This window comes from Cheilinus undulatus, linkage group 2 (assembly GCF_018320785.1).
Source record: "Cheilinus undulatus linkage group 2, ASM1832078v1, whole genome shotgun sequence".
Lineage (NCBI taxonomy): Eukaryota > Metazoa > Chordata > Actinopteri > Labriformes > Labridae > Cheilinus > Cheilinus undulatus.
In genome coordinates this window covers 28,827,414-28,853,712 of record NC_054866.1, presented here as the reverse complement: position 1 = coordinate 28,853,712, position 26,299 = coordinate 28,827,414, and the positions used below count along the sequence as shown (strand labels likewise).

Sequence of the window (26,299 nt, the reverse complement as noted above, 5' to 3'; positions counted from 1 at the left end):
TGAACCAAGGCCTTCTAAACATAGCCTTAAAAGCCTGTTTGATGTCTTAAATCAAGTGCTGAGAGCAGTCACACTGACCATAACAATGTCTGTGTGCACCAGCAGCTCTACTGAAACAAGCATCAACTGCACTGCTGAGAGTGATGAGTAAGCCAAATTATGCTCAGAGGGAAGAGAGCATGCAGTCGTGCCGACACTGATCATAGCCATGAATATTATAGTAGAACAAAAACATGGTGAGTGACATTTCAAACCAATATGTTTTAGTCCCATCTACAGTTTTCTTTGTCACATACTGGACTTAGATAGCTCTGACTTGATCATGTGATTTATAAAAGGTTAGTGCTTGGATAATCAAAACATCGCCCAACAGAGTTGGTAGAAATAGTCTTTATTTCCATTTTGAAGTACTAGAACAAATTTTGATAGCAGTTAAAGTATACGGAATATGATGAGCAATATGAAAACATTAAGTGCTAATGGTTCAGAAAATGTTACTTTAAGAGTTTGACTGCTATGATGTTTACTAATTAATACTGATGAATCAATGAGCTCATCACATTGTACTTTGGGATATGTTTGATCCTTACTTTTTTTAACCTTATTCTTATCCACTCATATGAGATTGGAAAGAAGTTGGATAATTCATAGAGGGACACTTGACTGGTCAGATTAATCCAGAAGCACCAGATTAGCAAAAGTGAAGTTTTCACTGGATGGTATGGGTATATAAAGTGTAACCTAGAATGTTACAAAGTAACAGGAAAAATATTTCTCTGAGATGCTGTGAACAAAAATTAGGTACCTTGAGCAGTGCTTGTCCTTCTGTACTGAGAATACCACAACATTGTTCCAAACACAGTCCTGTCCATCACAGCGCTCTGCTGACTCCTAGTGGACAGAAATTCAACATGGTTTAATTCTAATCAGGAGGGTTTTTTTCCCTATCAGGGTGAGTATGAGGTATTATTATTATATTATTAAGTCAACACAAGGCAAAGTTCCTGATTAAAAAAAACTGGGACAGCTTATTATGTATAAACCTATTTATTATATCTTAAGGGAACAACAGAGGCCAAAAACAAACATGTTAGTAGGTTGACTTGGTGGCTGCAGACACAAGGTTTCAGTTTTAATTAAAAGACACAATGCAACACTTTCCAAACAGGTGTATGTAAAATATAATAACTGAGAAATAACAGATATTTTAGGTTATTTTACTCAGTTTTTATTTATAACTCATTGGTAATTAAACAATAACTTCAGGACTTTCAAAGCTACTGAGTACTATGCTTGAGTTATAAGAAAACATTTAAAGTAACTTTTAAACCACTAGAGATTATATATTTGAATACATGATATGATAACTTACAAACATTGCACAAACAGGTTTATATATTTAAAAAAAAAATCAGCAAATTTAATACTAGATTTGTTTTTAAGGATCCATGGGGAAATTCACAAGTAGATGACATTGTAGAAATTCAAGCTTCACACATAAAGGAATGCACACAGTTATGCACTATAGAATAATTTCACAAAGTCTTACAGTTGCACTGAATTTACTTTTGGAAGGTCGACTGTGTAGTGTAATAGTGTAATAGTATAAAGAAGTCAGACTCCGGCCAGCAGGTGGCGGCATGGGTCCGATATTAAGCATAGAAAGAGGAAGTATGTTTTAAAAACACTGTTGGACTTTCATCGGGTGGGTAGAGCTACAGCTGTGGGCAGATGTAGTTTTATGATTGATATATAATTACAAAGACAATGGAGAGGAGAGCAGGGACAGTTTCGGCGATTAAAGCGTTAGGGTGAGTATCGCTGACTGCTGATTTGTTTGCAGCGTAGCGTCATTTGTTTTAAAGCAACATATGTGAAAGCCTTTACTCGGGCCAAATGAGGTAGCTTTGGCTTTGAGAAGTTCATTTTCTTTTCTTTTTTCTTTTTTTTTTGCGTTGACCTTGCAACATTTCGCAACAGTATTGTTGTATTTCATGTTTATGAGCCGATCTGAAAGAAGCCCTCTCACCTGTCCTCTGTATTTGCTGCACAGGTACCCTGGTGGCTCGTGCCTCTCACGGTGTCAATGTGATGAACTTCCTTGTCCTCTGCTAACCTGGCTGGCCGCAGAGCTGAGGAGCCTTTGTCCAGAACTGCAAGGTGTGTTAAATATTATTGTCTGTTGATCTGTGTCAAGGCCTCGCTGTTAAAGTGGTTCTATGTGAACTACACACCTGTAAAAACATTTAAGGTATCTCGATTTGTAACTTAGAAACAATAACAAACAGTAGATTATCCAGACTTGGTATGGATGTTACGTTATTTAAAGTTGTATAATTGTTGTTCATATCTGTTGTTGAGCTTTTATTCTATGAGATTTAAGTAGTTATATAAATGGTGTATTTATAGTAGAGTTGAGAAGTCATTTCATACCGAAATACTCACTATAAAATATAAAATTAATGTATGGAAACCTATGTATGATAAAGAATGTCACCAACATTTTGTGTGTTTTTTTTATGTGCAGTTGCAGCATAATATTTATTTATTACAGCAGTGGTTCTCAACTGGTTAGGCATCAGGACCCACCACCACCTCCTTAAGAGATACCACAACCCAAATTTATACAAATTTCCAACCACTCAAATTTAATCAAAGAAAAAAATATGCAGTATGATCCCAAATGGAATCAAACTAGGGATTAATGATATTGGATTTTTGCCGATATCTGATATGTCGATATTTACAGATTTTATTTTAGCCGATACCGATATCTATACCGATATTTAGATATGTTTTTAAGACAAGAAATTTTGTTTCTTTTGGACACACTTTAAGGTTTGAAGATGGCTAAGGAAACAAACTTTAGTCCTTAAAAAACACTTTAGGTTTAAAGAATGAGGATAAATAGAGAAAAAGACCTCAGCTGACATAGGTATGTTGGTTCAGCCTAAAACTCCACTGTTTTATTAGACTATATGGACAAAATTTACAGTAGATATATGATGAAATACACAGGCAAAATATCGGATGTAAATATCAGCAGAAATCTTGATATTTGCCGATACCAATATTTGCCTTTTTAAGCTAATATCTGCCGATACCAGGCCGATAATATCGTGCATCCTTGAATCAAACCTAACTGAACAAACAAACATGTTTTAATAGCACATGATGTGCTGCACATAATTGGCGTGTATACATCGCATTTTACTCAATTTTGTTATGACACCATGGACATAAACAAGCTGAAATACTGAGAAAAATACTGAAATTTACTTATCATCATTGGAAAACTTAAAAACAACATGTATGAATTTACTATATGTCAACTTAGGGTTTCTGTACATAGTACATAGACCCACTTTTGGGTCCGAAATCCACCAGTTGAGAACCACTGATTTATTGGTAAAAAAGATAATGAAAGATTGATACACATACTAAAGCTTTTTTGATCAAGGATGTGCCTCATTCACCAACAATACTTTGAAAGAAATTTGTTTGTGAAACCCTTTATGCAGGTTTAAAGAAAATTTTAATTGTCACCATATTAACTAACTGTGATTTGTTCTTATTGAAAAAAGAAAAAAAATAACATTTGAATTCATGAACATAGACGAAACACAAAGGTTAAATGTTTAAATAAATGATGAACATAAAATGCTCATTCTAAGCAATAAAACCTTTTTAACATAGGTAGTGCAATGGCAAATCTGTCACCGTGGTCCATGGCTTTACAGCACTAACTTTTACAATAAATGTGTAGCAAGTTGTAATTATTCTGAAGAAAAATGAGTTATGATTGTTTCTCTTCTGTTAATTTTTTTTACCCCAAGAGTTTACTATATCACTTCATCTGAATCACATCCTTTTTGATTACCGCATTATGTAGTCCTGTGTCATTTCTAATGACAGCACTGTATGAATACGTAATATCATGCAATTAATTGATTGTTTTTTTATAATATCTTCTGCTGATTCTACTATATATTACGCAGACAAATCAACCTGTTTAAGTTTAATTTTAGCAGCATAAGTATTCTTTAAAGTGCAGTGCATATTGTTATTTTTAAATTTGAATTTACTCTTTGCTCCCAGTGTCTCTACATATTTTTCTGATCTTGTACTTTATGTTTGCTCATGGTGCTGCAGTCTCATGCTGTATTATGGACATAAAAGAGGCATTTCTCTATGCTAATTAGTAAAAACATGCACAAGTTACCAACTTAAGGGTGCGTGGCATTCATCAGTTTGAGAACTAGTGAGAAGACTTCTGTAGTTTAAGAATATGTCATGAATGTAAGTCTGTTCTTATGATCCTCTTAAGATCAAATTTAAGAAAAATATAGGGAAAAATGGTGAATGAGGCCTAATATTAAGTGTGCTTGTTGCAAATGATTCTTAACAGATTATCTTTCCTTCTTGTAGAGTTAAACCAGACAGGTGACATCTTACTAGTGGGAGAGCTGAGAAATTTACTATCAAACATGTCGCCTCCCCTTACTCTCCTTAACTCAGAGGTGCTTGGACCATCCATCCTCAACAAAGTCACTGGTGAGAATAAACCTTTTTCCAGCTGTAGACTTTTGTGTTTAAAGTAACAATATACAATTACTGCGCCCACAATTTGGAACACTTGTAACTTTTTAAATGAAGTTAGTATCAATATTTTATCTTGTCTGATCCTGCAGAGTTTCTTGTATCAGAGTTGCAAGCAGCTCGCATAATCATATATAAGGAATCAAATGCTGAAGAGAAAACAACAGAAGAGGAGTCTGAAAAGGAGCAGCGAGTTGTTGATTGCAGCTGTAAACTTGCTGAGATTTGCCAAGAAAATGTGGATGATGATGTTTCAGATGAAAGGAAGGCAGAGATGCAGGCAGAGTGGATTTTCCTGCTGCGTGCACTCGACTTGGATGCATCCTCTCCACTCACAGATGTGTTAAAAGAGGTAATTCTGCCTTAAGAAAGATAGAGCTAAGTTTAAGTCATGACTAAAAACCAGGAAGCACTGACCAAATATTTTATGTTCTGTTACAAAGGTAGAGTCAAGGCTCGCTCGCCTTCCATGTGGGGATATGACAAATCCACTTCTCAACACGAGCCTCAGCCCTGAGCAGTGGGTATGATACCAGAAATATATTGAGTTTATTATTCATCAGATGTTAATGACATAAGATCCTAACCTTTTCCTCCTTTGGGTTTCTCAGGAACAAGTTAAAAAGATCAATGACGTCCTGTCAGAGGACTATCAGTGTCGACGGCAAATGATGATTAAACGTTTTCAGGTGACACTGGAGTCGTTTGCATGGGGAGAAAAACAAAAGGTAGGCATAATGAATCACTGCATTCATTAAAGAAAAGTAATCCAGTGTATAATTTGGTTGTTACTTGATCCTTTTTAGTTTTGTAAATTTTAGTGTTGTTGATTCTGGAGATATATTTTAAAAAGTTCTACATTTCAAATAGATGTACTGGAAATTTAATTTTGAGAGTCACTGAAAACCATAGTTCCGACAAGTTGGTTACGTTATGATTTGTGCTTTTTTCTGAAATATAATGTCCATCCATCCACTGGTTTCAGATTATGTCAGTTTGGACTTATCAGGATATCAGGGAACACAGCAGATACATCACTGTTCATCACTGTTAAATCTTGTCCTTTTGTCTTCACAGCAGCGCAGTGAAGCTCTGGCATCAGTACCTCCTCTTTCATCGCTTGCTGGCTCCTCCAGAGTTTCTTTGTCCCATTTGATTGCTTCGCGAGAAGATCAGTCCGTTATTGAGTCAATTAAAGCTGGACAAAGCACCACTGTTTATAAGGTACAACCATATACTGTGACTGTCATAAGTCATATCTCTTATTCTGAAAGCAGAGCGCTGTTACTCAGAATGCAGAAAGTCTACATTTTCACTATTTCTATTCTAGACATTGATGGGCAGTGTACCAGACAGAGGAGGACGACCAGGTGAAATTGAGCCACCAATGCCAGCCTGGGAAGGTAGAAGAACCCAAGGAAACAGATCAGGACGAGGTGGACACCATCAACGGCGTAAATTTCCAGATAAGAAGAAAAAAGGGAAAAAAGAATAAGTTTTGCTTTCTCTTTACTTTAGAATTTAAATATCTTTGGAGTGCTTATCCTTTTCAGTTGGGCACAAGTATCTTGTGTTAACTTCAAATCTTGTCTTTATTTAAATTATTATGAGATGCAACATGGCTGTTAAATGCTACATATGATTTTATACCTAAAATGTACATTTTCTGTAATGTACTGGTATACGATGAGACATTTTTGTTTACTGAAAAGGAGAAAAAATATATTTTTGAATGGTGCTTTTGGCCGTATATACATGTCGGTTTACTCAAGAATAAACATAAGAAACATGGGGATGTATTGTTTCTGACTGTATTGCTTTCAAGCTTTAAATAGCCAGCCCAAATTAAATATAAGTTTATTTAAAACCCAAATGTCTTGAAATATGTGGTATAGCTAGACATATGACTAAACAGCTACTTTGATTAGCCTTGTTGAAAACTCCAAAAGTAGAACAATCTCATCAGTTCAAAAGTCCTAAATGAGACAACCCATAATTGATTAGGAAAGAAAGAAACTTGAGATGGACACATAATTTTTGTAGCTATAATTTTTCTCCAAATACAGCACCTTTTTTGTGAACAATAGTCACATGGAATACAAAAAAGGGGAAAATCCTCTGCAACCATCATACAACATAAGGTGGAAAAATATTTGGCAATTGTTACTGATAAAGATGAAACCATATTAGACAAAATTAATATTTTGAATGATATAGATAAATATAAATCAATTTTATACAGGTGTTTACAAAGAGATACCCTGCTTTCTCCTCACCCCTAACAGGGAAAATTATTAAAGCAATTACCAGTAACCACATCAAGTTCATATGGAAAAACAACGTTCAGTACTTTAGAAATGATGACATGGTGGAAACTTCTGAAGATGGAGTCAGAAATGTGATTGGTGTCAATGTCATGAATTAAATCTTAAAAGTGGAATAGTTCAATCCTATATCGAGAATAGACTATGTAACATAGTATTCTGAATTTTAAATTCCAAAAGATAGGAGGAATAGACATTATATTACTTTTTGATTGCACAAAACTTCCAGTTAAACTCAGCCTTCCATCAGCAAGTCCTGCTCTATTGGAATTGATTTATAAACATGCCTTCACTCCACACACCACCCTCATAATAATAGATATGTGTTTCCAAACCAAAAAATCTGTGTATTTAGAAAAATGGTGTTCCAGAAAAGTTTGGGCTGTTGCTCATTTTATGGGTGATGAAGGAACTTTGTTAAGTTTCGAGAAATTTTGTGTGAAATGTCAACCTTAAATGCACATTAAGGATTTATAACAGGATGATATCCAGTTATCCCTTCTAAGGTCTAACCTAGACTGAGACAGCTCTGCAGCTCTACAGACTTTTGTGATGATTAATGTACCCAAAGCAGAAACATGAATGAAATCAGGTTATAAACTGGCATGAATAAGTAATTGGAACACAGAACCCAATAATAGATGACGCACATTTCAGCTCCAAAATAAATTAACTGTCAGCCAGGAAGTTAATATCAATGCTACTGATCCAACACGCATGCATTAATCTCCTCAATAAATCACAACTGGTGAGGGCCCATTCACTGGGTTTGACAGGGGCAAAGCCAGTTCTGTGGGAAAACCTGAATAGACCAACAAATTTATCAGACAGACTTTGTTACAGCAGTTTTTCCTTCAATTAGAAGAAAATACATCCTTCAGGAGTGTGAAAAGGAAAAGATGTTCAGTCGATGTCTATTATTATTTTTTATTATTTTTGCCCTTTTAGCTGTTTATTTTCACTTAACCTAAGTGTTGTATCGGATATGCCTTGATGTTTGAATGTGCCCTGTTTGCATTCGCGTCCTCAATTAATGAAATAAAGAAAAAGGGAAAAGTCCATAGAAATACACATTTATTTAAAAATGTATATTTCTTTGCCTTTTTCTATTTTCAAATGGATATTTTTTTTCTTACTATTGTCTGAGACTGGGAGGAGTCAAAATATGAAAATAGGGGAAAAAAACATTAGACTGCAAACAAAACAAAACAAAACAAAACAAAACAAAACAAAACAAAACAAAACAAAACAAAACAAAACAAAACAAAACAAAACAAAACAAAACAAAACAAAACAAAACAAAACAAAACAAAACAAAATAAAACAAAACAAAAAACAGCTTAAATGTAAAACCCCGTGTTTGTCATACCGGAAGTAACTCCAGCGACGAATGACGTAACATGTAGAAGGTTCCGGATTAGCTTGCTAAAGGTCGACAGCTATCCACAAACAAGTGTGGCATCCTAGTCTTGCGTTTGTTGTTATCTGTTAGCTTAAACTAAACAAATAATTTAGAAATGCCAAGAGGGAGCAGAAGCCGGGGATCCAGGATGCCCCCTCCAGCCAGGTACTTTGATATTTAATCATATATTTTTTAAGTTTAGGTGAGGTTTGTGTGTAGGCTTATGTGAGCTAAAGAGTGGCTAGCGTTACTGTTAAGTGGGGTAGCGTATGTTAGCCTCAGTTCGCCGGGGAAATTACTTTTAATTCAACTTTAACAGATTTACAGTAGTTCTGAATAAATTCAGCTGAATATCTTCTTATTGAACAAACCAGTTTGCTCAAAGTCTTTGAGGGGTATAATGAAGGTCACACGGTCTAATCTGCGTCATTTTCTTTAAGCGTAGACTGATGGTGATGTAATCTCCTGATAAACATTTTACATCAGTTTTTAAATATTATTGTTAAATATTTAAATTGTGCTTTATTTTTGACCTTGTCTGTTAAGTCTCATTTGTTTGTATAATTATTTTGTGGTGGAAATTTGCTTCACTTGTCTGTGCCTCTGCTTTCCTCCATGATAAGTGAATCTCTCTTGCCGACCATTAGTATAAACTACTCGCCAAATGAAAGACTTGTTAGCGCACATCTGGTTTAGCTTCTTCAACTTTACTATAAATGACATGGGACTTCTTGTGTTCGACATTTTCTTATTTTTTCAGTAGTTTCATAACATAATGGAGCAGAAGGAACCTCATATGGGTGACCTGAAATGACACTCTGCAACAGTGCCACCCACAGTTCATTTTGACTTATTTATAAAAAGTTAAAGTTAAAAGTTGACCCAGTTTTATTCCTGTATACTTAGATGAATGTGGTTACACTGTTCATAATAAGCAGCTGAAAAGTAATCTTAAAGTTAGGGTACAAAACAACCCATGAAACAACCCTTTCTTTGCAGTCGGGCTCCTCCATCACCACCACCTATGGCTCGGGCTGCACCTCCTCCCTCCTATGCTCCTGCTCCGACACAGGCTCCTCCATCAGCTGTAGGTGCTCCAGCTGCAGCACCTAGGCAGCCAGGGCTTTTTGCCCAGATGGCGAGTACAGCTGCTGGAGTAGCAGTGGGCTCTGCTGTTGGACACACCCTTGGCCACGCCATGACTGGAGGCTTCAGTGGAGGACACTCTGAGCCTGCCAGGCCCGACGTCACATATCAGGTAAATGAAGTGTGCTTTAGCAGGCCAGAAGATGAGAATAGCCTCAGGGAGGATTAGGGTGGCTGGAGTATGGAAGAAAGGACTGTAGTAGCCAAAAAGCAGGTGTCTGAGTGTTTGGAAAGTAAAAGTAAGCACATACTAATGAAAAATAGTGCTCAAGTTTCATGGCTTATAGTTACTGAATAACTTCCTAGGATATATCTTTCACAATAACACAAACCCCTGTGGCTAAAGTGGTTTACTTCAACTTGAGCATAGGATTGTGGTGGTTTTTTTTTTTTTGTGTTGGTGTTTACTTTTATTCTGGTTTTGGTTTGTATTTTATTTTGTGTAAACACAGCAATTTTCCAGAGGGAATAGAATGAAGTAATGATGTTCAAAACACCTTAGAATTTGCCTTTGGAGGAAAGAAACAGGAAGAAGTCAAACAGTCAATATGACCATTGCAATTTTACATTTTTTTTTAATTTAGAAACTAGTTAACTATGATTTAATGCAGAATAAAACTGTAAACACTTAGTTAAATATGCAGTCACATTGTTGCTGCCACAAGTTGAAAGAGGAGTGCCTCTCACCACTTACATAACTTTGATCTTAAAATAATCATGTGTAAAGCAGATGTATGAAGGATCCCATGGCTACCTTGTGTCTTGTAGGCAGGGATGGAAAGTAACTGATTACATTTACTCAAGTTACTGTAATTGAGTAGCTTTTTGTGTAGTTGCACTTTTTTTTTACTTGTGTTTTTCAGTAATTTTACTTTTATGCATATATATTTTGGAGGAAGTGTTGTACTTTATGGTATTTTGAAAAGCATCCAGTACTGAGTAAAGAATTCAAATTAAAAGTCAAAACAAGGAGGTCCAAGCTTTCTGTCAGACACGAAAGCAGTAGTTTGGTTTTCACTTCACAGAATGGTCAATAGCTCAAAGCAAGCGAATGATTCCACATTTCATCCCATAACAGACATCATGTTTCACTTTAGGTTAAATCACACTTTATAAAAAAGCAACCTTGTTAGATATGTATATTCTCTTGTTATTGCATAGAAGGAAAGATCCTATTTCACTTTGCAATGGTAGCCAAAAGTAGCTACTCAGTACATCTACATAAGTAAAATTTAACCAAAGTAGCTGAACTTTTCCCTGAGTATGATAGTCTTGTACTTTTTCCACCTCTGCTTTTAGGAGCCATACCAGGGACAGCCATATCAATCACAGCCCATGTACCAGCAGGAGGTCCCCCAGCAGCAGCAGGCATGCTCATATGAGCTCAAACAATTCATCGAGTGTGCTCAAAGCCAGAGTGACCTCAAACTCTGTGAGGGCTTCAGTGAGGTGCTGAAACAGTGCAAATTTGCTAATGGTGAGTGTGTTAAAGGATGTTGAGCTTTTTAAGAGATGTCTTTGGCAGTCCAGTTTGGCGGTTCAATTCATTATCGCTTGTGAATATTACGCTTCCTTTTTTAAGACACACACACACAAAAAAGGTGTGTAGGTTTAGTTTAGTGTAGGTAGGATCATTGCACTTTATTATTGACAGATATTTGCATTACATGCATAGACTTGTTATTTTTTGTACTATTACTGTTTTTTTTTCAGTTTTAAAACAGGAGACTTTACATAATGATTTAATAAACCAGAAGTCATACACTACTCTGCACAGTGCTGATGTAATGTGTTGCAGTACTTCATTTAGCCATGGGTTGGGGTTCTTGCTTTCTCCATGCTACAAATAACCAGCTCTAGTTGCCTGAACTGATTTTCAGTTTTAAAATAGATCAAATGATATAACTAATTACAATAAATAATTGAATGCATAAATTTTGTCTAAGTCATTTCTGTCCGTTACAGGTCTTTCGTGAGAACCTTGGGAGAAAATGAAGCACACACAAACTGACCTAGCAAATCATTTGGGATACCAGGAGAACCTGATTAACAAGTGATCAATAAACATGTTTTATCTGGACAGCAGATTATCATCAGACACTTCTTCGTAGTCATTTCTCAGGAGCAGCAGAGCTTGTAAATCTTATCTTATAAATAATGTTTATATATTTTGGTTTTGCATGCTTTGAGTTGATGCTAGTTTGATTTTTCCCAGAGCTTTTACATTGAGGTCCCTTCTATTTATGTGCTGCAATAATGGATGAAGATGTAAAACCACCTGTTACAACTGTGTTCATTCAACAGTTGGACACAAGTCTTGGTAACAAATGAATAAAGCACTTGAATTATAAAAAAACTGTAAGGTGTGATGATTTATTTTCATCCCAGACAGACTGTCATTACTGTTCTCTCCAAGAAACATTTCTATTTTTACCTGCAGTGGCTCTCATTAGAATCTAGCACCTTCAGAGAGACTCCACAGAGGGACAGCACCTGTCGCACTCCAGCTTCAATGAAATTTACAGGAACGATAACTGCATGTGAACTAATGAGGTTAATGTAGGGCAGCCTGTCTCTTTCAGTGTCCCATTCAGCTGCAGGGTGTCATTTCATGGATCCAGTTTTTGTGTGGACACGCGTTCAGAGTGTGCTGCTGCCGTGGAGGCAACAATTTATTTTTGGCATCTGACATTAAAGCTCACCCTTCGCAATGGCAGCGGCCCCTCTAAAGCGCTGCAGCACTCTGGTCTGACTGGATCTCTGTCAGTCCTCTTGTCTCTACACGGTGATCACAAGCTGAATATCCATCATGGACAACGTTTGTTTCAGGCCCTGACCAGCACGAGACACGGTGAGTGACCACGCACTGTTTTTTTAATATGTTTGTTCGTGAGCACGCGAGAAGGTCAGATAGTGACAGGAAGAGGGGGGGCTCCCATTTACAAACCGAGAACTAATGCTGCGTTGTGGCTGGTATGACATGTTCGGGAGTGAAACCATTTTATAACTAATGGATTCACATACACAGTGGATCATGTTCAATATTCAAAGTTTAAACAGTGATTTAGCAAACTGAAGCTTTCAGTGATATGGATAGGCTGTTATTCATTATACAGAATAACTCAACCCAAATAGGCTATGTCTAATTCTTGGAATCATTTGAAATTAATCAAATAAGGTTAAACGTGTACATTTATTAATTTAACCATATTTATGTTGCTGCCCTTCAGCCATCTTTTTAGTCTAGATACGATTTTACTTAAGAACAAGTTTAATGCCCTTAACTGATTTGTAATCCTCAGAACTTATTCTGTATTACATTGGAGAGGAAAACACTTTAACTACACTAACATTTTTGTTACTGTACAGTATACAGCTGCATACAAAGACTCCATATGATTTTTAAATTTTTGATCTATTTTTACAGGCTAATCTGGAATAAAAAAATTTTATTTCTTACAATGTTTTCTTTAAAAACCCCCCACAAAATTACATTTATTATTGATATGAGAACAGGGCCATAGGCCAAGGGGGTCTTGGAGGGCTTTAGGGCACCCCCTTAATAAATGTGCCCCCTTTTGATTAATGACTGCCACTTACTGTAAACTAATCCAAGAAAATAATAAAAAAAAATAAACCAAACAGAAGGCCCTATCTTAGTAAAAGCCTCAATTTTGTGATTCTTATTATGTTAATGATTATTTTAAGGTCAGATCAGACGGATCAGCCAGATTTTAATTTGACTGCAGCATCCCAGCTCATTGTTGAAAGTTGGGCCCGATTTTGAGCATCAGGAACGACAAATGGTCTTACAGTATGACATAATTAATGACTCATCCAAGACACCCCATGGTTCGACAAGACCATTATTTCAGAAATTTTCTTACATGGTTGTCTAGTTTTTTTCACCCTGACCTGACGTCAGCAATATGAAACCTGATGCCTACCAACAAGAACAAGAGAATTTGCTCCTTATATTTGCATCGTCATTTACAAGATCCCTCCAGGGAACAAATGTGTACATTTTATTATCTTTACGTTATCACATGCATACCTTAAGTTTGTCTGAAGGAGAGCTGGTCCATATTGTCCTCCTCTTGATACATCCATAACTGTTATCCATAATCCAATCCATAATTGTTTCTTGTTTGTAGTTTTTTAATTTTTTGAGCAAATGACTGCTACAGTCATGAAGAGTGCTCCTGTTGTAGAGTGACTGACACTCTTTGACCTGCCCCAACAGATCACCTGTGAATTCACACAATTGCAGAGACAGTGGTGAAGACAGCTATTATGGTCTGTCGGGAGTATACCTGTTGTGTGGCCAGGCTGTCAGCAATGATGGGTCAAGATTTTAGTCATGTAGTCTGACTTAGTTTTGAGAATGACCAATAACATCATGTAGCCTGAGCCTGCATTTAGGGTCTGTTTTCGCAGCCACCATGTTTCGCTCTGGCAATGCTCGTTCTCAATACAAAACCAATGCAGCCCAATGTTTTACACAGTACCTTTAGTTGAAAACACTTCATCTTTGGAACTGCACTGTCCTCATCAATGTCTCTTCTCACTTGCCAATAAAAAAATCAAGAAAAGGCGGGCTTTTGATATCAGCATTGTAAACAGCAAAGGTGAAGGAAATGCTGATCTGGCTCATTTTTTGGAGGTTACATTTTTCAAGTCTACAGTTGCTGTAAATAACAGGACATGCTATGTGTGCATTTGTTAAATGTGTCCTTTTAATTTTTGTCTTGGGAAAAAGGAAAATATCAAGCGTATAGAGCTATTTATAAACAACATGATGGATACTACCAAGAGAAACAGAAGTCAACTTTCATAACCTAGCAACAGTAGTAGCATTCTGAAACAGAGGATGTGTCTGCTGCCAGCACAAAACGTGGTGGCTGATGACAGAAGAACTCCAGTGTGTGACACAATATACAGCAGAGCTGCAGAACATTAGATGCTCAAAATACATTTTTTTTAAATGTGGGGAGAAACTGTAGAAAGGTCCACCTAATTATTACTTCATCATACATCACAATATTTGCTGATTAACCTTATGTCAACTAAATGATTTGTCATCTCATATTACTGGCTTAATAGTTCAGTCAGCTTCATGTGCTATAAGATCATCTTTCTGCTTCTAATGCAGCAGCAATGATAGCTAAGCAGTATGACATAAAGACTAACAGGTGAACTGTCTCTGTCAGATATCCTGTTGTGAGCTGTGAGGGGAGACGAGTAGTGCAGTCTCTGAGGTGAAGCAGCGTCACATTCATCATGACCAAAGAGGAGGAAATCCCTGACTGGGTGGGTGCACAGGAGTTCTATGACAAGTATGAGCCAAAGGAGATTCTTGGAAGGTATGTTTATAAAAAGATCTTTTGTGGGGGCCCTTACTGCTCAATACTAATCTAAGGAGTCGTTATAACCTTCATTTATTGCTTGTTTAATAAAGTTTTATCTAATTTTTGTACAATAGAATGATTCGGTAGATGAAATTTAAAGGAAAGTACATTAAAGACCCAATATGTAGAATTTTTGCACTGAAGTATCTATATTGATTTTAGAAGTGACCATTCTTACATTTTTTAACTGAGATCTTAGATTATTTAAAATATTCTCTAAAGTTTACAGAGACAGAGAAATTCTTAATGTTGTAATTGTAACAGAGCCTGTCTTGATGGAGGCTGCCATCAGCTGTGAGTTTAATTGTCTCACCTCCTTAACTTAGAAACACCCACACTCTGCATTTCCAGCGAGTTAGGACCAGCATAGCTCAGTGCCTCCCATCTCTGTGGCCTATTTCTCAATATTATTCACTAATATTACTTCTTGTTTTGAATTGAGGACTTTTTTCATTAAAACAGCACCTCATAAGCCGTATTTACTAATCAGAAAACCAACGTTTTGATTTCATTCATAAATTTCTAATAATGGGGGAGAAATGCACTTAAAAGTGTACTTCTGCATTCATGCTGGAAGCGATGCCAGAGCACATGTGCACAGGACATCATCCTGTTTTCTATTAACAGACAACTGTATAACTCATTATTCATCCGTGTTCAGTTAATCACTTTGACTGACATCTCCACAGCTGCTCCAAGCATGATGTGAAGACTGATACCATTCTTTTATGATTTAAATATATTACAGCTAGTTAGAAGTTAGCGTAGCAGAGACAGCAAACAGAGGAAAATGGCTAGTTCAGGCTAAAACCAAAGTCTGCCAAACAATGTATCCATAGAACACTTTTCATCTCATATTATTCTTTTTTTTGTGACTTTAAAAAACAGAAGTTTAAAGACTTTGTTTTATCTGAACAAAATATAGGAGAGGCCAGATATTTCTATGACAAACATCTTAACAAAGAACTTTAATTTTTAAGTATGATTCATAAACACAGCATTTAAAAAATTTGGGGCAGAAAGTTACATTTTTTTTAAAACAACAGAATTCTCTATAATTCAACTTAGACCATTGAAATGCTTCCAACACCGGCTTCAGTTTAAGGAACTTTCTCTGCTGGTGTATATATTAATCAAAGTGGACAGTTTCCTAGAAATCCCTGGGGGGGTGGGCAATCTTATTGTCATTCCCCTCCATGCGTCACATTGCAAAGCTGTTGCATAAGCACATAGTGTCCAAGGAGGCCACGCTCATTAACTCCAGCGTATTTTGGACAAAAGTTTAGTGTTGAGAGCTGCCCAGGATTGGATGGCACGCTGTCAGTGTTATGTAACTCCACTGCCTTTCTCACATGCAATTCATTAGGTCACCGGATGTGGACAATGTGTCCATCTGAAGTAGTACGCCGCACATGGTGTGGTCAGCCTCACAAACAGAGGAAAAGGTGTTTTTGTGTTCGGTGTCAAAACAGATTTAATTCCACAGTTGGACCTTTCGCTTTAGCCTGCATATATCAGAGTAGCACTTGATAAAATTGATCAGAAATTCTCAGATAGTGGTAGAAACTCCTGCGTGACGCACACAAACATGTTTTCTTTGAATCTAGCTGTGCAAACACAAAACTCTGAGGAAATAAGTAACCCACTAAAGCTGTAGATAACAGATGTGCCGTGTTTCTCCTCCTCAGGGGAGTGAGCAGTGTGGTGCGGCGCTGTGTCGATAAGCGGACATCTCAGGAATATGCTGTGAAGATCATCGACATCACTCCATCAGACAAGATGACTCCACAGGAGATTGAGGAGATCAGAGAGGCCACAGTGAAGGAGATAGACATCCTGAAGAAAGTGTGTGGACAGGACAACATCAGTAAGCACCGCAAAGATTTAAGACAAATGTTGCTTCAGCAGCTTCATTAAAAGTTGATCTTCAGTGAATTCTCAGCTTCTTTCACCTTGATTTGTCAATGAAGTGTTTGGTTAACTGAATTTACCTGAAATTGATCTCTCTTCTCCAGTACAGCTTAAAGACTGCTATGAATCCAACGCCTTTTTTTTCCTTGTTTTTGATCTGTAAGTGTCAAATCTTAAGTTTCTCAATGTCATTAATTTCAAGTGAAAAATGCAACTTTAGTTTTATTGCTTTCCTCCAGGATGAAGAGGGGGGAACTTTTCGACTATCTCACAGAGAAAGTGACTCTGAGTGAGAAGGAAACCAGGTCAGTGAGTGTGTTATTTCATATTAAGAATATCTGTTGTAAGGTAAATGTGATAAAGTCCTGACTATCTGTGTTTTTGTTTTTAGGAAGATCATGCGCGCACTGCTGGAGGTGGTCCAGTTTCTTCACAGCCAGAACATCGTCCACCGGGACCTGAAGCCTGAGAACATCCTCCTAGACGATGAGATGAACATCAAACTCACTGACTTTGGCTTTGCTGTACAAATTTCATCAGAACAGAAGCTCAAAGGTCTGTAAAAGCCTCCTCTAAGAACGTCTTTATGTTTACAACCTACAGTGCAGTTACAGCTGCTGCTGGTGGTCAGCATAGGGTCTGGCTCTGGTTGCACAACATGCTCTCTCCTCTCTGCTGAAAGGTTAAGATGCAATAAGAGACTCTGATCTATTTGCTGCAGTCGCAGACACTCGGAGTGCATTGACCTTTCAAATAGACTTCTCAGAAAACATCAGGCCATTAGCAGAGGGAACTGGCAGAGCAAATGTGTAGTCAGAATGTACACACATTATCATCTCATACTGTTGTGTGTTATTAAGTGATGAGTATGATAGCTTGCACATACACATTGGGTCAGTGGTTTCATTGATGCTCTAGTCACACATCGGTTGTGCAACTACTCTAGTTCCAATGCTGAAGAGGGTTAAGTGTTTGATTATCTCAGTCAAGGAGATCATGTTTTCTTTCTCATTTTTATCTGTAAGCAGAATAATAGATAAGCCAGATTTTTTTGAACCTTCTCAACATTTACAAACTCAAAATTCTAAGAAAGATGGAACATTGTGTAAAATGTGAATGTAAACAGAATATCATGATTTGCTAATCCTTTTCAACCAGATGAACAGTTGAATACAGAACTAATACAAGACATTTAAGGTTCAAGCTGGTACCAACACTGAATGCCTGTGACCTTTGACCTCTCAGGCAGCACCGCATTAATAACTGTCATCATTCTGTGAGGGATATTACAGCGTGGGTTGAGAACCACTTCAGAAAACCTTTAACATTTGACAGAGTACATCTCTGCATCCACAAATGTAAGTTAAGACTACCCTGCAAAGCGAAAATCGGTTATCATCAACATACAGAAACGCTGCTGACTCCTCTGGGCCCAAGCTCATCTGAGATGGACTGACATAAAGTTAAAAAGGGTGCTGTAGTCTGAGGAGTCCACATTGTTGGGGAGTTCAAAAGCCAGCATCTTGGCTGGTGTGGGGGTGTATCAGTGCCTATAGCATGGGTAACCCACACATCTCTTTTTTGGGCTTTGAATGCCTTTACTGACAGAGTAGGACAGTGGACAGTATCAGAAACAGGGATGAGAGAGCTGGGGAGAGACATGTGGGAAAGTGCCACAGGCCAGAGTCAAACCCTATATGTATACAGTGCTTAACAAATTTATTAGACCACCTGTCTCAGAGACCATCCAGCATCATGAAGTGCTTTAATGCGGACTCTTTCATTTTTAGTGAGCTCTCCATGTTTTACCATTTTGAACAGGAATGAGGGATTTCAAACTGAATTCACCTTTTTATACCCAAATTTGAGTCGGCTCACTGGACTTCTCTGAGAAGTCAGAAGTTAATCAAGCATAACATTCAACCACTAAAACTCATTTTTCTGTTCAGGAACACAAGTAAAAAGGTAGAATTTGACATATTAATCAAGAAATAATAATGTGCTTTACTATTTTTTCAGTTTTTTTGTAAATCAGTAAATTTGAAAATTCATGGATAACAATAATAACGATATTTTAGTATTAAAAATATCATTTGGGTTAAAGAGCTTCTACACATTGGTGTATTAACCATTGCAGAAACATAAAAAATGATTTTGGTTTTACCAATTTTTACCAACGTTGTTAATTTAGGGCAGCTGTGGCATAAACCTTACTTTGGGTGGTGGTCTAATAAATTTGTTAAGCACTGTATATATATATATATATATATATATATATATATTTGCAGCTTGAACAAATAGTATCTTGTCTTTGTATGTTTTCAAAGGAGAATCAGATCCAGATAGCCCTTCGTAATATCTGTCCTAATATCATGCATTTTTATTTATAATATTTTAGTTATCCATTTTAAATTATCTTAAAAATATATATTTTTGTGTGAAAAAGGCCCTAATTTTGAATTCATGGCGTGCTTTTTCTTATTTTTGTTATTATCACAGCACATTTTATCCCAGCTTTAAATAAAAAAAAAATTCAATACATATTAGGATACAATTCACTGATGGTCAGATGTTATACAACATAAGCTCTTTTAGCACAATGCTTTAATCCCTTATAAAGCAAAAAAAAGTGCTCCACATTTCTTTTCTTTTAGCTTAAAGTATGTATTTTCCAAATCTTGGTACTCTTTCCTTTCATATGTAAAATGAAAGAGCACTTAACATTTAAACACAGAGCCTTGTTGGCTTGTTTCCCCTTGAGAAGTTATTAGACACTGTGTAATGATCTGTAGCTGTGAGAGTATTGAGTACTGACAGTGTGTCACATATATAATACAGAGGTGTTTGGGACTCCCGGTTACCTTGCTCCTGAGATCATCGAGTGCTCCATGGATGCAGGGCATGAAGGATATGGCACTGCTGTGGATATGTGAGTGTGAGAAATTAAATATGTTTCATCTAAATATTTTAAAGGTTATACCTATAAACCTGCATGGATATTGTTAACACTAGTAAGATCCTTTGTGTCTCGGTTTCTTTGTGCAGATGGAGCTCAGGAGTGATCATGTACACGCTGCTTGCAGGCTCTCCACCTTTCTGGCACAGGAAACAGATGCTCATGCTGCGGATGATCCTGGCTGGGAAGTACGACTTCTCCTCTCCAGAGTGGGAGGACCGCTCAGACACTGTGAAAGATTTGGTAGGCTTTATTTTTCTTGATTTGGTTGTTGGAGTAAAACATCAAAAGATCATAGACAGGATATCTGCATCTACCTGGATTAGTAAAGAGTTAAATCCTATAAATCAAACACATACTTGCCAAAAAACTGAAGCTGCAGCAAGGTTGTAATTACAAAAAATAAATCAGTGTTTTATTTCCTCAGATCTCTCGGATGCTGGTGGTGGACCCAAAGCAGCGATACACAGCCACTGATGTCCTCAACCACTCGTTCTTCTCACAGTATGTGGTGGATGAAGTGAGACAGTTCAGTCCATACAGGCGCTTCAAGGTGAGTTACTAGATCTTTTTATGGGAAAATAATTCTTTATCCCTGATTATACAAGCATTAGAACAGAATCCTTGAGAGTCGTAATTGATTAACCCTTTTAAATTTAATTGGATTGTATAAATCCGTTATTTTCCTGTTAACTCACTCAATGTGAAATTTGCAGAAGTCTTGTTCAGATTAAGCCATACATTTTAGTGAAATATCAGTTTTATATCTTTAAAGTTTAAAATGTAAAACAAGATTAATTGTATTGCATGCTGAAATAAAAACAAGTGCAACAGGCATAATAATAGAGTGGAAATCAACATGTAAATCATTGTAATCCAGAGAAGTCAGTCAGAGCAAAAAAGAAGTGAAAACAGCACTTGTAAGGTCTTCAACTGGCCACAGCATTACTATGGTATTTCCTTTCATCACCACATTAAATATTCTCTTAATTCTGTCACACCAGTAATCTTTTCCCATACTTCCTCCCTCAGGTCATCTGCATGACTGTTCTTGCCACAATGAGAATCTACTGCAACTATCGCCGAGCCAAACCTGTCACCAAGGAGGTGATCAAGAGCGACCCATACGCAGTCAAGCCCATCCGAAAGCTCATTGATGCGTGTGCGTTCAAGATCTATGGCCACTGGGTCAAGAAGGGACAAACTCAGAACAGAGCAGCACTTTTTGAAAACACTCCTAAAGCCATCCTGCTGTCGATGGCTGCCGAGGCCGACGAGCCGATGCACCACATCTGGTAAAGAGCACTTATTCTCAGGATGGAGCTGCTGCGGCTTCATGAGGACTTTATGAAACAAATGAACTGGTTCAACATAGACAACTGCTAGAAGAAGAGCTTATATTGAGTCTTTTTCTAAAGCATCTTGGGTTTGTGTTGGAATACAGCACTGGATGTTACATTGGGAGTGTTTTCCCTAAAACTGAGAGGAGTGTGGCTAAAAAGACTTAAACATTTATGCCACTATCTACAGGCTTTCTGTGCCAAATTAAGCTTTAAAACTATAATGGTATTTTAGGGACTATATTAGACTGCAAATCAACTAAACTTGGCACAAAAAGTAAGGAAATTTGTGTTTGGTAGATTATTTCTTTGTTGTAACAATGCTTCTTGGCAATAAATCTTATACCACTGGAAAGCCTGTTTATGACCCTTCATAATGGTGTCACATTTGTAAGGAACATGCATTAGTGGGATGAGTAGCAGAGCTGGATATGTGGGTTGGGCCCATGAAAAATTTACCAAATCTTCTCTGCCAATGCCAAACAGCTTATTCTTTCATCGACTCTTGTTTGGTGTTTGGTGAATTGGATGATTGAAGTTTGAAGAAACAAGACATATTGGCAATTTAACAGTTTATTCATTTAACAGGAGCCTCAGTAGCATGTGGAAGAACCATACACAGCCACAACAGCCTGGCACCTCCTCCTCATGCTGGTGGGATTGGAGGGACCGCTGTGGGATGACATCCCATTCTTTGTTGGTCACTCTGGCACGAACAGCACACCCAAGCTGATCCCACAAGTGTTCAATGGGGCTGAGGTCAGGACTGCTGGCAGGCCATTCCATCCTCTCCACTCCCAAATTCTGGATGTAGTCTCTGATAAACCCCGCTCTGTGGGAGCAGGATCAGGTGCCAACCAGGCACCTGATTGGAGCACTTGGGGGGTACCAGAAGCTCAAAACAAGAGCCAATAGCAACAGCAAAATAAGCTGTTGGGCACTGGCAGAAAAGATTTGGTAAATCTTTCATGGGCCCAACCCACATACCCAGCTCTGCGACTCATCCCACAAATGCATGTTCCTTACAAATATGACACTATTATAAAGGGTAATAAACAGGCTTTCTAATGATATAAGATTTATTGCCAAGATGCATTGTTACAACAAAGAAATAATCTACCAAACACAAATTTCCTTACTTTTTGTGCTAAGTTCAGTATCAAGTCAAATGGAATGATTTAATATAGTCTGGCAATCAAATGGCACAACTGATGCTGCAGTCTTTATACCTTACTTAAGAACTTAGACACATGGTGTCTACTCTTTAGTTACTGCATAAATATTTATCAATAGCTGATAATTAGAAACTATTGTCATCAGAATCAAGATAATGGATCCTGGATGTAAAATAATGGTACTTTTTCAAATATCCATTCTCTCAGATCTGTCAGCTTTGCTTAGCAGCCAAAGCTAAATTTGTCATATTTTTCAAAATACAGCAAACAGAAATATGAAACCGTGAACCTGTGTACTTGAATGGCATGGATTTACATTTGTGTGTACAGTGTAGTGTTTTGATCAAGATGTAGGATGTACTTTCCTGGCCTACTTATTGAAAGATGATAGCACTTTAAAATGTTTGGCATGGTTTATTTATTAAACCATTTCACTTAAAATCAAAGTCTTCTCATTTAAAAAGTATCAACTATTTTTCTGATTTTTATATTTACGATAAATTAACTTTATCTTAATGCATCCGTGTCAAAAATTTTATGCTTATTGTAGTGAAAAAAAAAATCAACATTTTTTTTAACAAAGTTGTGCTTTATTTAACAGAAGAGAGGGACATTTTTCAAGCATCATTACAAACTCAAGATTGGAGAGATAATGGTATTTTTCAAATACATGATACGGACCTTTATCATTCTTACCACTTTCTTGCAATTCTGCTTTTGAAGTTCTCACTGGTTACCCTGCAGTATTTATGAAACAAAAGGGAAATCAGACTTACTACAAAGAACATGTGGTGGTGAGCAGCAGTTATAGTGCATTAATGTACTCATTCCTAAACAGTTTGATGAGGCAGAGGCACTCATCCAGTCATTAAGTAGAAATGAGACAAGGATGTTGCATGGTGTCTGACTGTATCCACCACAGACTTGCTGGAACAGAATTCTGCCATGCCATGGTGTTGATTTTTGGTCATTAAGATTAATAATTTGACAAAATTTGCACAAACATACCATCCCTCAGACTTTGGGAGTGATCTGATATGCCATCAGCAGCATGACTGACCCTGCAGCCTGAGCCTGTTACATCACAGATCCCTATTTCAACAAATGCATAATAGAAGCAATAACACTTGTATTATTATTTCAAATGGTCAATTTTACACAATTCTTTTAAAGCCTGAATAAGATGCAAAGATAGCACATGTTTCCATTCTGACTAAAGGACGAGGCACATCACTGGTGCTCTTATCCTGTAGTTGAGTCAGAATGTGAAAATAATAATTTAGCATGGTGTCTGACTGCATTTACCACTTCATGAGTAATACAGAATTCTGCCATGCATTAAAATGTTATTTTTCTGACAATGTATATATTTAAATATGAAAACTATTCACGACTGACTCAAAATCGAAACATACAAAGACTTTGGAACTTTTTCATAGTGTTTTTGTGATGACTGACAATAAATACAGTGTATGCTTGAGTGTCCTCGTCCTTACCTCGACCACGTGGAGGCCCAAATGGCTCAGGACGGCAGCTCCTCCATGATGGGTCAGTTCAGGCTAGTTTTCCAGTGATGTATCCTGTGCAACAATTAGAGGAAAAAATAAAAAGATGTTTGAATTGAGTTGAGCATAACACAGATTTCTTTAAAACACCTGAGTAATTACCTCTTCCCACAACCTCGAGGACACAACAGATAATTTTTGACCTTCACATCAAAGTGAAGCAGCTCCACGTGAGCGACATGCCTTCATCGTCCACATCAAAGAAAACCGTTACACACCTCTGATATTATGCATTGGTTGCAATACAGATAGCAATAGTTACATGTAGTGAGTTACATCCCCGGTTGTTGGAGCTGCATGACCGAGAACGGCCGATTTGATTTTTGACGACATGATAATACAACCTTGCTCTCCGCCGACCTGAGTGTGGAATAACGGAATTTTCACTGTTTCCACTCATTACAACACTTCCTCATCTCGGCTTCTTCTTCGTCCCTTTTTTGTGTTGATAAAACGAAACCGATCAGCGTGCATTGTCGCCCACTTGTGGTCTTTGAACTGTAAAACTACAGCATTTTGAAAAGGATTCTGGGTATAATTATTTATTTGATACATATATCAGGTGATGTAATTTAATATGCAATGCGGTTTTGAAGTGGTTCCCCAATGATTTGTTGCAGATTTGTTCCATCTTTCAACTGTTTCTCTTGACGTCCTAATACCCTGCATGCATATAATACATTACATTTGGCCTCCCAGCAACATAATAATAATCTCTGCTGTTAGAGTTCTTTAGATTATTATTTGCTTGAAATGTCGGAAGAATTACCTGGGATTTTTTCAGAACTTTTCATGGAAATTTTGGTGGCACTTTGCATGTTAGGGAAAGTCTTGTTGGAAGTTTGCCTTGATTTTTTACATTTCCATAGAAAATTGAGAAATTCTTATTTTTTTAGGGAATTTGAAAAATTTCAGGCATTTTGATGGAAATTTTGGATTTGTTATTTTATTATTAGAATTTTTTTTTTGCTTAATTTTTTAGAGGACATTGGGAAATGTATTTTTGTTTTTTGTAGGGTTTGACTTGGAACTTTGGGAAAGGTCTTTGAAATGTTCAAGAATTTAATGGAAACTTTGAGGATTTTTCATATTATTTCTTTATTTTTGAAAGACTGAGGAATTTTCCATCATTTTCACTGCATACTGGGGAATGTTTTTGCAAACCTCAGGGAATTTGCTTTGAAATTTTGGGGTATTTGCTTGAAAATTTTCAGGAATTTACATGGAGTTTTATTTGAATGTTTAGACTTTATGGTAAAGTATCACTTACACATCTGAGGAATATTGAAAACATTTTGGAATACTTTCCATGGGATACTTCAAAAATTTGGTTTTGAATTTTCATGGAAATTTCAGGCAATTTCTTGAAAATGTAGGGAATTTTTGCAGATTTGGGGAGGAAAAGTTTCCAAGAAATTTGCACTGTGTTGATCCTTGGCCTGAACAAGTCCTTGCGGTCCATCATCAAAACATAAACAAAAATGACTATACCTCTTTCAGTGATTGACACCATGAAAACTGCCCAAGTGGCTGACATTCAGTCAAAAGATATGCTCAAAAAACCATTAGCCCTATCTCCCAATAGTAAAGAATCCTTTTAAAAAATTCCTGGATCCAGACGGTGATACGGATCACTCCCAAAATCTAATCAGTTCTTCCTTATGCCATTTTTGACATTTCCTGAAAATTTCATCAAAATCCGTCCATAATTTTTTTGAGTTATGTTGCTAACAAACAAACCCTGCCGATCACATAACCTTCTTTGCAGAACCCACAGACACTTTGCAAGTAATGTTAATGTTTGTGAAAGCCAAATATTTGCATTTAAATTCACTGTATTTGAAACAAAAATATGATTAATAAAAGGTTAAGATTTCAGCCTTGTGTTATGGTTGTGTTGGTATTTTTGGTGGGACACAGACGATTTCCAGTTCTCAAATTAGGCCTGAAAACTGAAATTTAACTTTGGAATACTGAAGACTGGGAAAGACTATAGACATATATGAACTCACATTGTAACACATTGCATCTTATTTCAAGTATGAACCCTAAAGGAAGTAAAACAGATTTATTTAAAACTGTGCTAAAAGCAGCTGAAACAAAGAGAAGCTGAAAGAGGTCACACTAAACTCAAAGGAAACAGAAACCCATCCCCCAAACAATGTGGAAAACCATCAACCCTGAATGTTTATTAGGTTTGATAAGCTGAAAATCACACCCCTCCCTCTGCTGGCGGTAAAGTCATGGAGATCCTCCAACATCCACTTTCTAATCAAAAAGACTTTATAGTGGTAGAAATGTTATTTTCCCTCATGCCATCACATTGGTCAATATAGCACACACTTTTCTAAATTCCTAAAATTGTGTGGTTAGGATATGCACCAACTTAAACTGTAATGTGTAAGCATATTTTACCAGCCAAGGCCTGTGCATTGATTTGGCTGGGCCCTTAAAAACAGTGAATGGGCCAGAA

At 37.0% G+C, this 26,299-nt stretch overlaps 3 protein-coding genes, 1 long non-coding RNA gene and 2 other non-coding genes across 6 annotated transcripts; 3 read left to right on the top strand and 3 right to left on the bottom strand.

The window, feature by feature from the left end:
- Window positions 1–1,673: 1,673 nt before the first annotated feature.
- On the top strand, window positions 1,674–6,394 carry im:7138535 (uncharacterized protein LOC797998 homolog). The gene is made up of 8 exons (XM_041808937.1): window positions 1,674–1,811; window positions 2,054–2,160; window positions 4,429–4,554; window positions 4,692–4,951; window positions 5,043–5,123; window positions 5,211–5,327; window positions 5,677–5,823; window positions 5,930–6,394. Exons 1-8 carry the CDS (start codon window positions 1,768–1,770, stop codon window positions 6,092–6,094), a joined length of 1,047 nt encoding a protein of 348 aa, XP_041664871.1. The 5' UTR covers window positions 1,674–1,767; the 3' UTR covers window positions 6,095–6,394.
- A 1,936-nt stretch (window positions 6,395–8,330) lies between these two features.
- Window positions 8,331–11,821, top strand: chchd2 (coiled-coil-helix-coiled-coil-helix domain containing 2). The gene is made up of 4 exons (XM_041808959.1): window positions 8,331–8,490; window positions 9,325–9,583; window positions 10,771–10,948; window positions 11,437–11,821. Exons 1-4 carry the CDS (start codon window positions 8,441–8,443, stop codon window positions 11,445–11,447), a joined length of 498 nt encoding a protein of 165 aa, XP_041664893.1. The 5' UTR covers window positions 8,331–8,440; the 3' UTR covers window positions 11,448–11,821.
- Window positions 11,822–11,990: 169 nt separating this feature from the next.
- LOC121523885 (phosphorylase b kinase gamma catalytic chain, skeletal muscle/heart isoform-like) lies at window positions 11,991–23,741 on the top strand. Its single transcript, XM_041808950.1, has 10 exons — window positions 11,991–12,322; window positions 14,682–14,834; window positions 16,568–16,746; window positions 16,895–16,949; window positions 17,030–17,095; window positions 17,182–17,345; window positions 19,629–19,719; window positions 19,836–19,989; window positions 20,174–20,299; window positions 20,779–23,741. Exons 2-10 carry the CDS (start codon window positions 14,752–14,754, stop codon window positions 21,043–21,045), a joined length of 1,185 nt encoding a protein of 394 aa, XP_041664884.1. The 5' UTR covers window positions 11,991–12,322; window positions 14,682–14,751; the 3' UTR covers window positions 21,046–23,741.
- Window positions 23,078–23,210, bottom strand: LOC121527492. The gene has a single exon (XR_005993414.1). It is a non-coding gene; the product is annotated as a small nucleolar RNA SNORA15 (small nucleolar RNA).
- LOC121523903 lies at window positions 23,271–25,685 on the bottom strand. The gene is made up of 3 exons (XR_005993075.1): window positions 23,929–25,685; window positions 23,758–23,841; window positions 23,271–23,353 (listed from the first exon to the last, which is right to left on the bottom strand). It is a non-coding gene; the product is annotated as an uncharacterized LOC121523903 (long non-coding RNA).
- LOC121527487 lies at window positions 23,458–23,598 on the bottom strand. Its single transcript, XR_005993413.1, has one exon. It is a non-coding gene; the product is annotated as a small nucleolar RNA SNORA15 (small nucleolar RNA).
- Window positions 25,686–26,299: the final 614 nt, after the last annotated feature.

Excerpts from the sequence above, each read along its gene's own strand:
- im:7138535 (XM_041808937.1), top strand. The coding sequence starts at position 1,768 with ATGGAGAGGAGAGCAGGGACAGTTTCGGCGATTAAAGCGTTAGG. Across the intron at positions 4,555-4,691 it reads CATCCTCAACAAAGTCACTG|AGTTTCTTGTATCAGAGTTG; the intron begins GTGAGAATAAAC and ends CTGATCCTGCAG. Across the intron at positions 4,952-5,042 it reads TCACAGATGTGTTAAAAGAG|GTAGAGTCAAGGCTCGCTCG; the intron begins GTAATTCTGCCT and ends TCTGTTACAAAG.
- chchd2 (XM_041808959.1), top strand. The coding sequence starts at position 8,441 with ATGCCAAGAGGGAGCAGAAGCCGGGGATCCAGGATGCCCCCTCCAGCC. Across the intron at positions 8,491-9,324 it reads AGGATGCCCCCTCCAGCCAG|TCGGGCTCCTCCATCACCAC; the intron begins GTACTTTGATAT and ends CTTTCTTTGCAG. Across the intron at positions 9,584-10,770 it reads GGCCCGACGTCACATATCAG|GAGCCATACCAGGGACAGCC; the intron begins GTAAATGAAGTG and ends CTCTGCTTTTAG.
- LOC121523885 (XM_041808950.1), top strand. The coding sequence starts at position 14,752 with ATGACCAAAGAGGAGGAAATCCCTGACTGGGTGGGTGCACAGGAGTTC. Across the intron at positions 16,747-16,894 it reads GTGTGGACAGGACAACATCA|TACAGCTTAAAGACTGCTAT; the intron begins GTAAGCACCGCA and ends TCTCTTCTCCAG. Across the intron at positions 16,950-17,029 it reads TTTTTCCTTGTTTTTGATCT|GATGAAGAGGGGGGAACTTT; the intron begins GTAAGTGTCAAA and ends GCTTTCCTCCAG.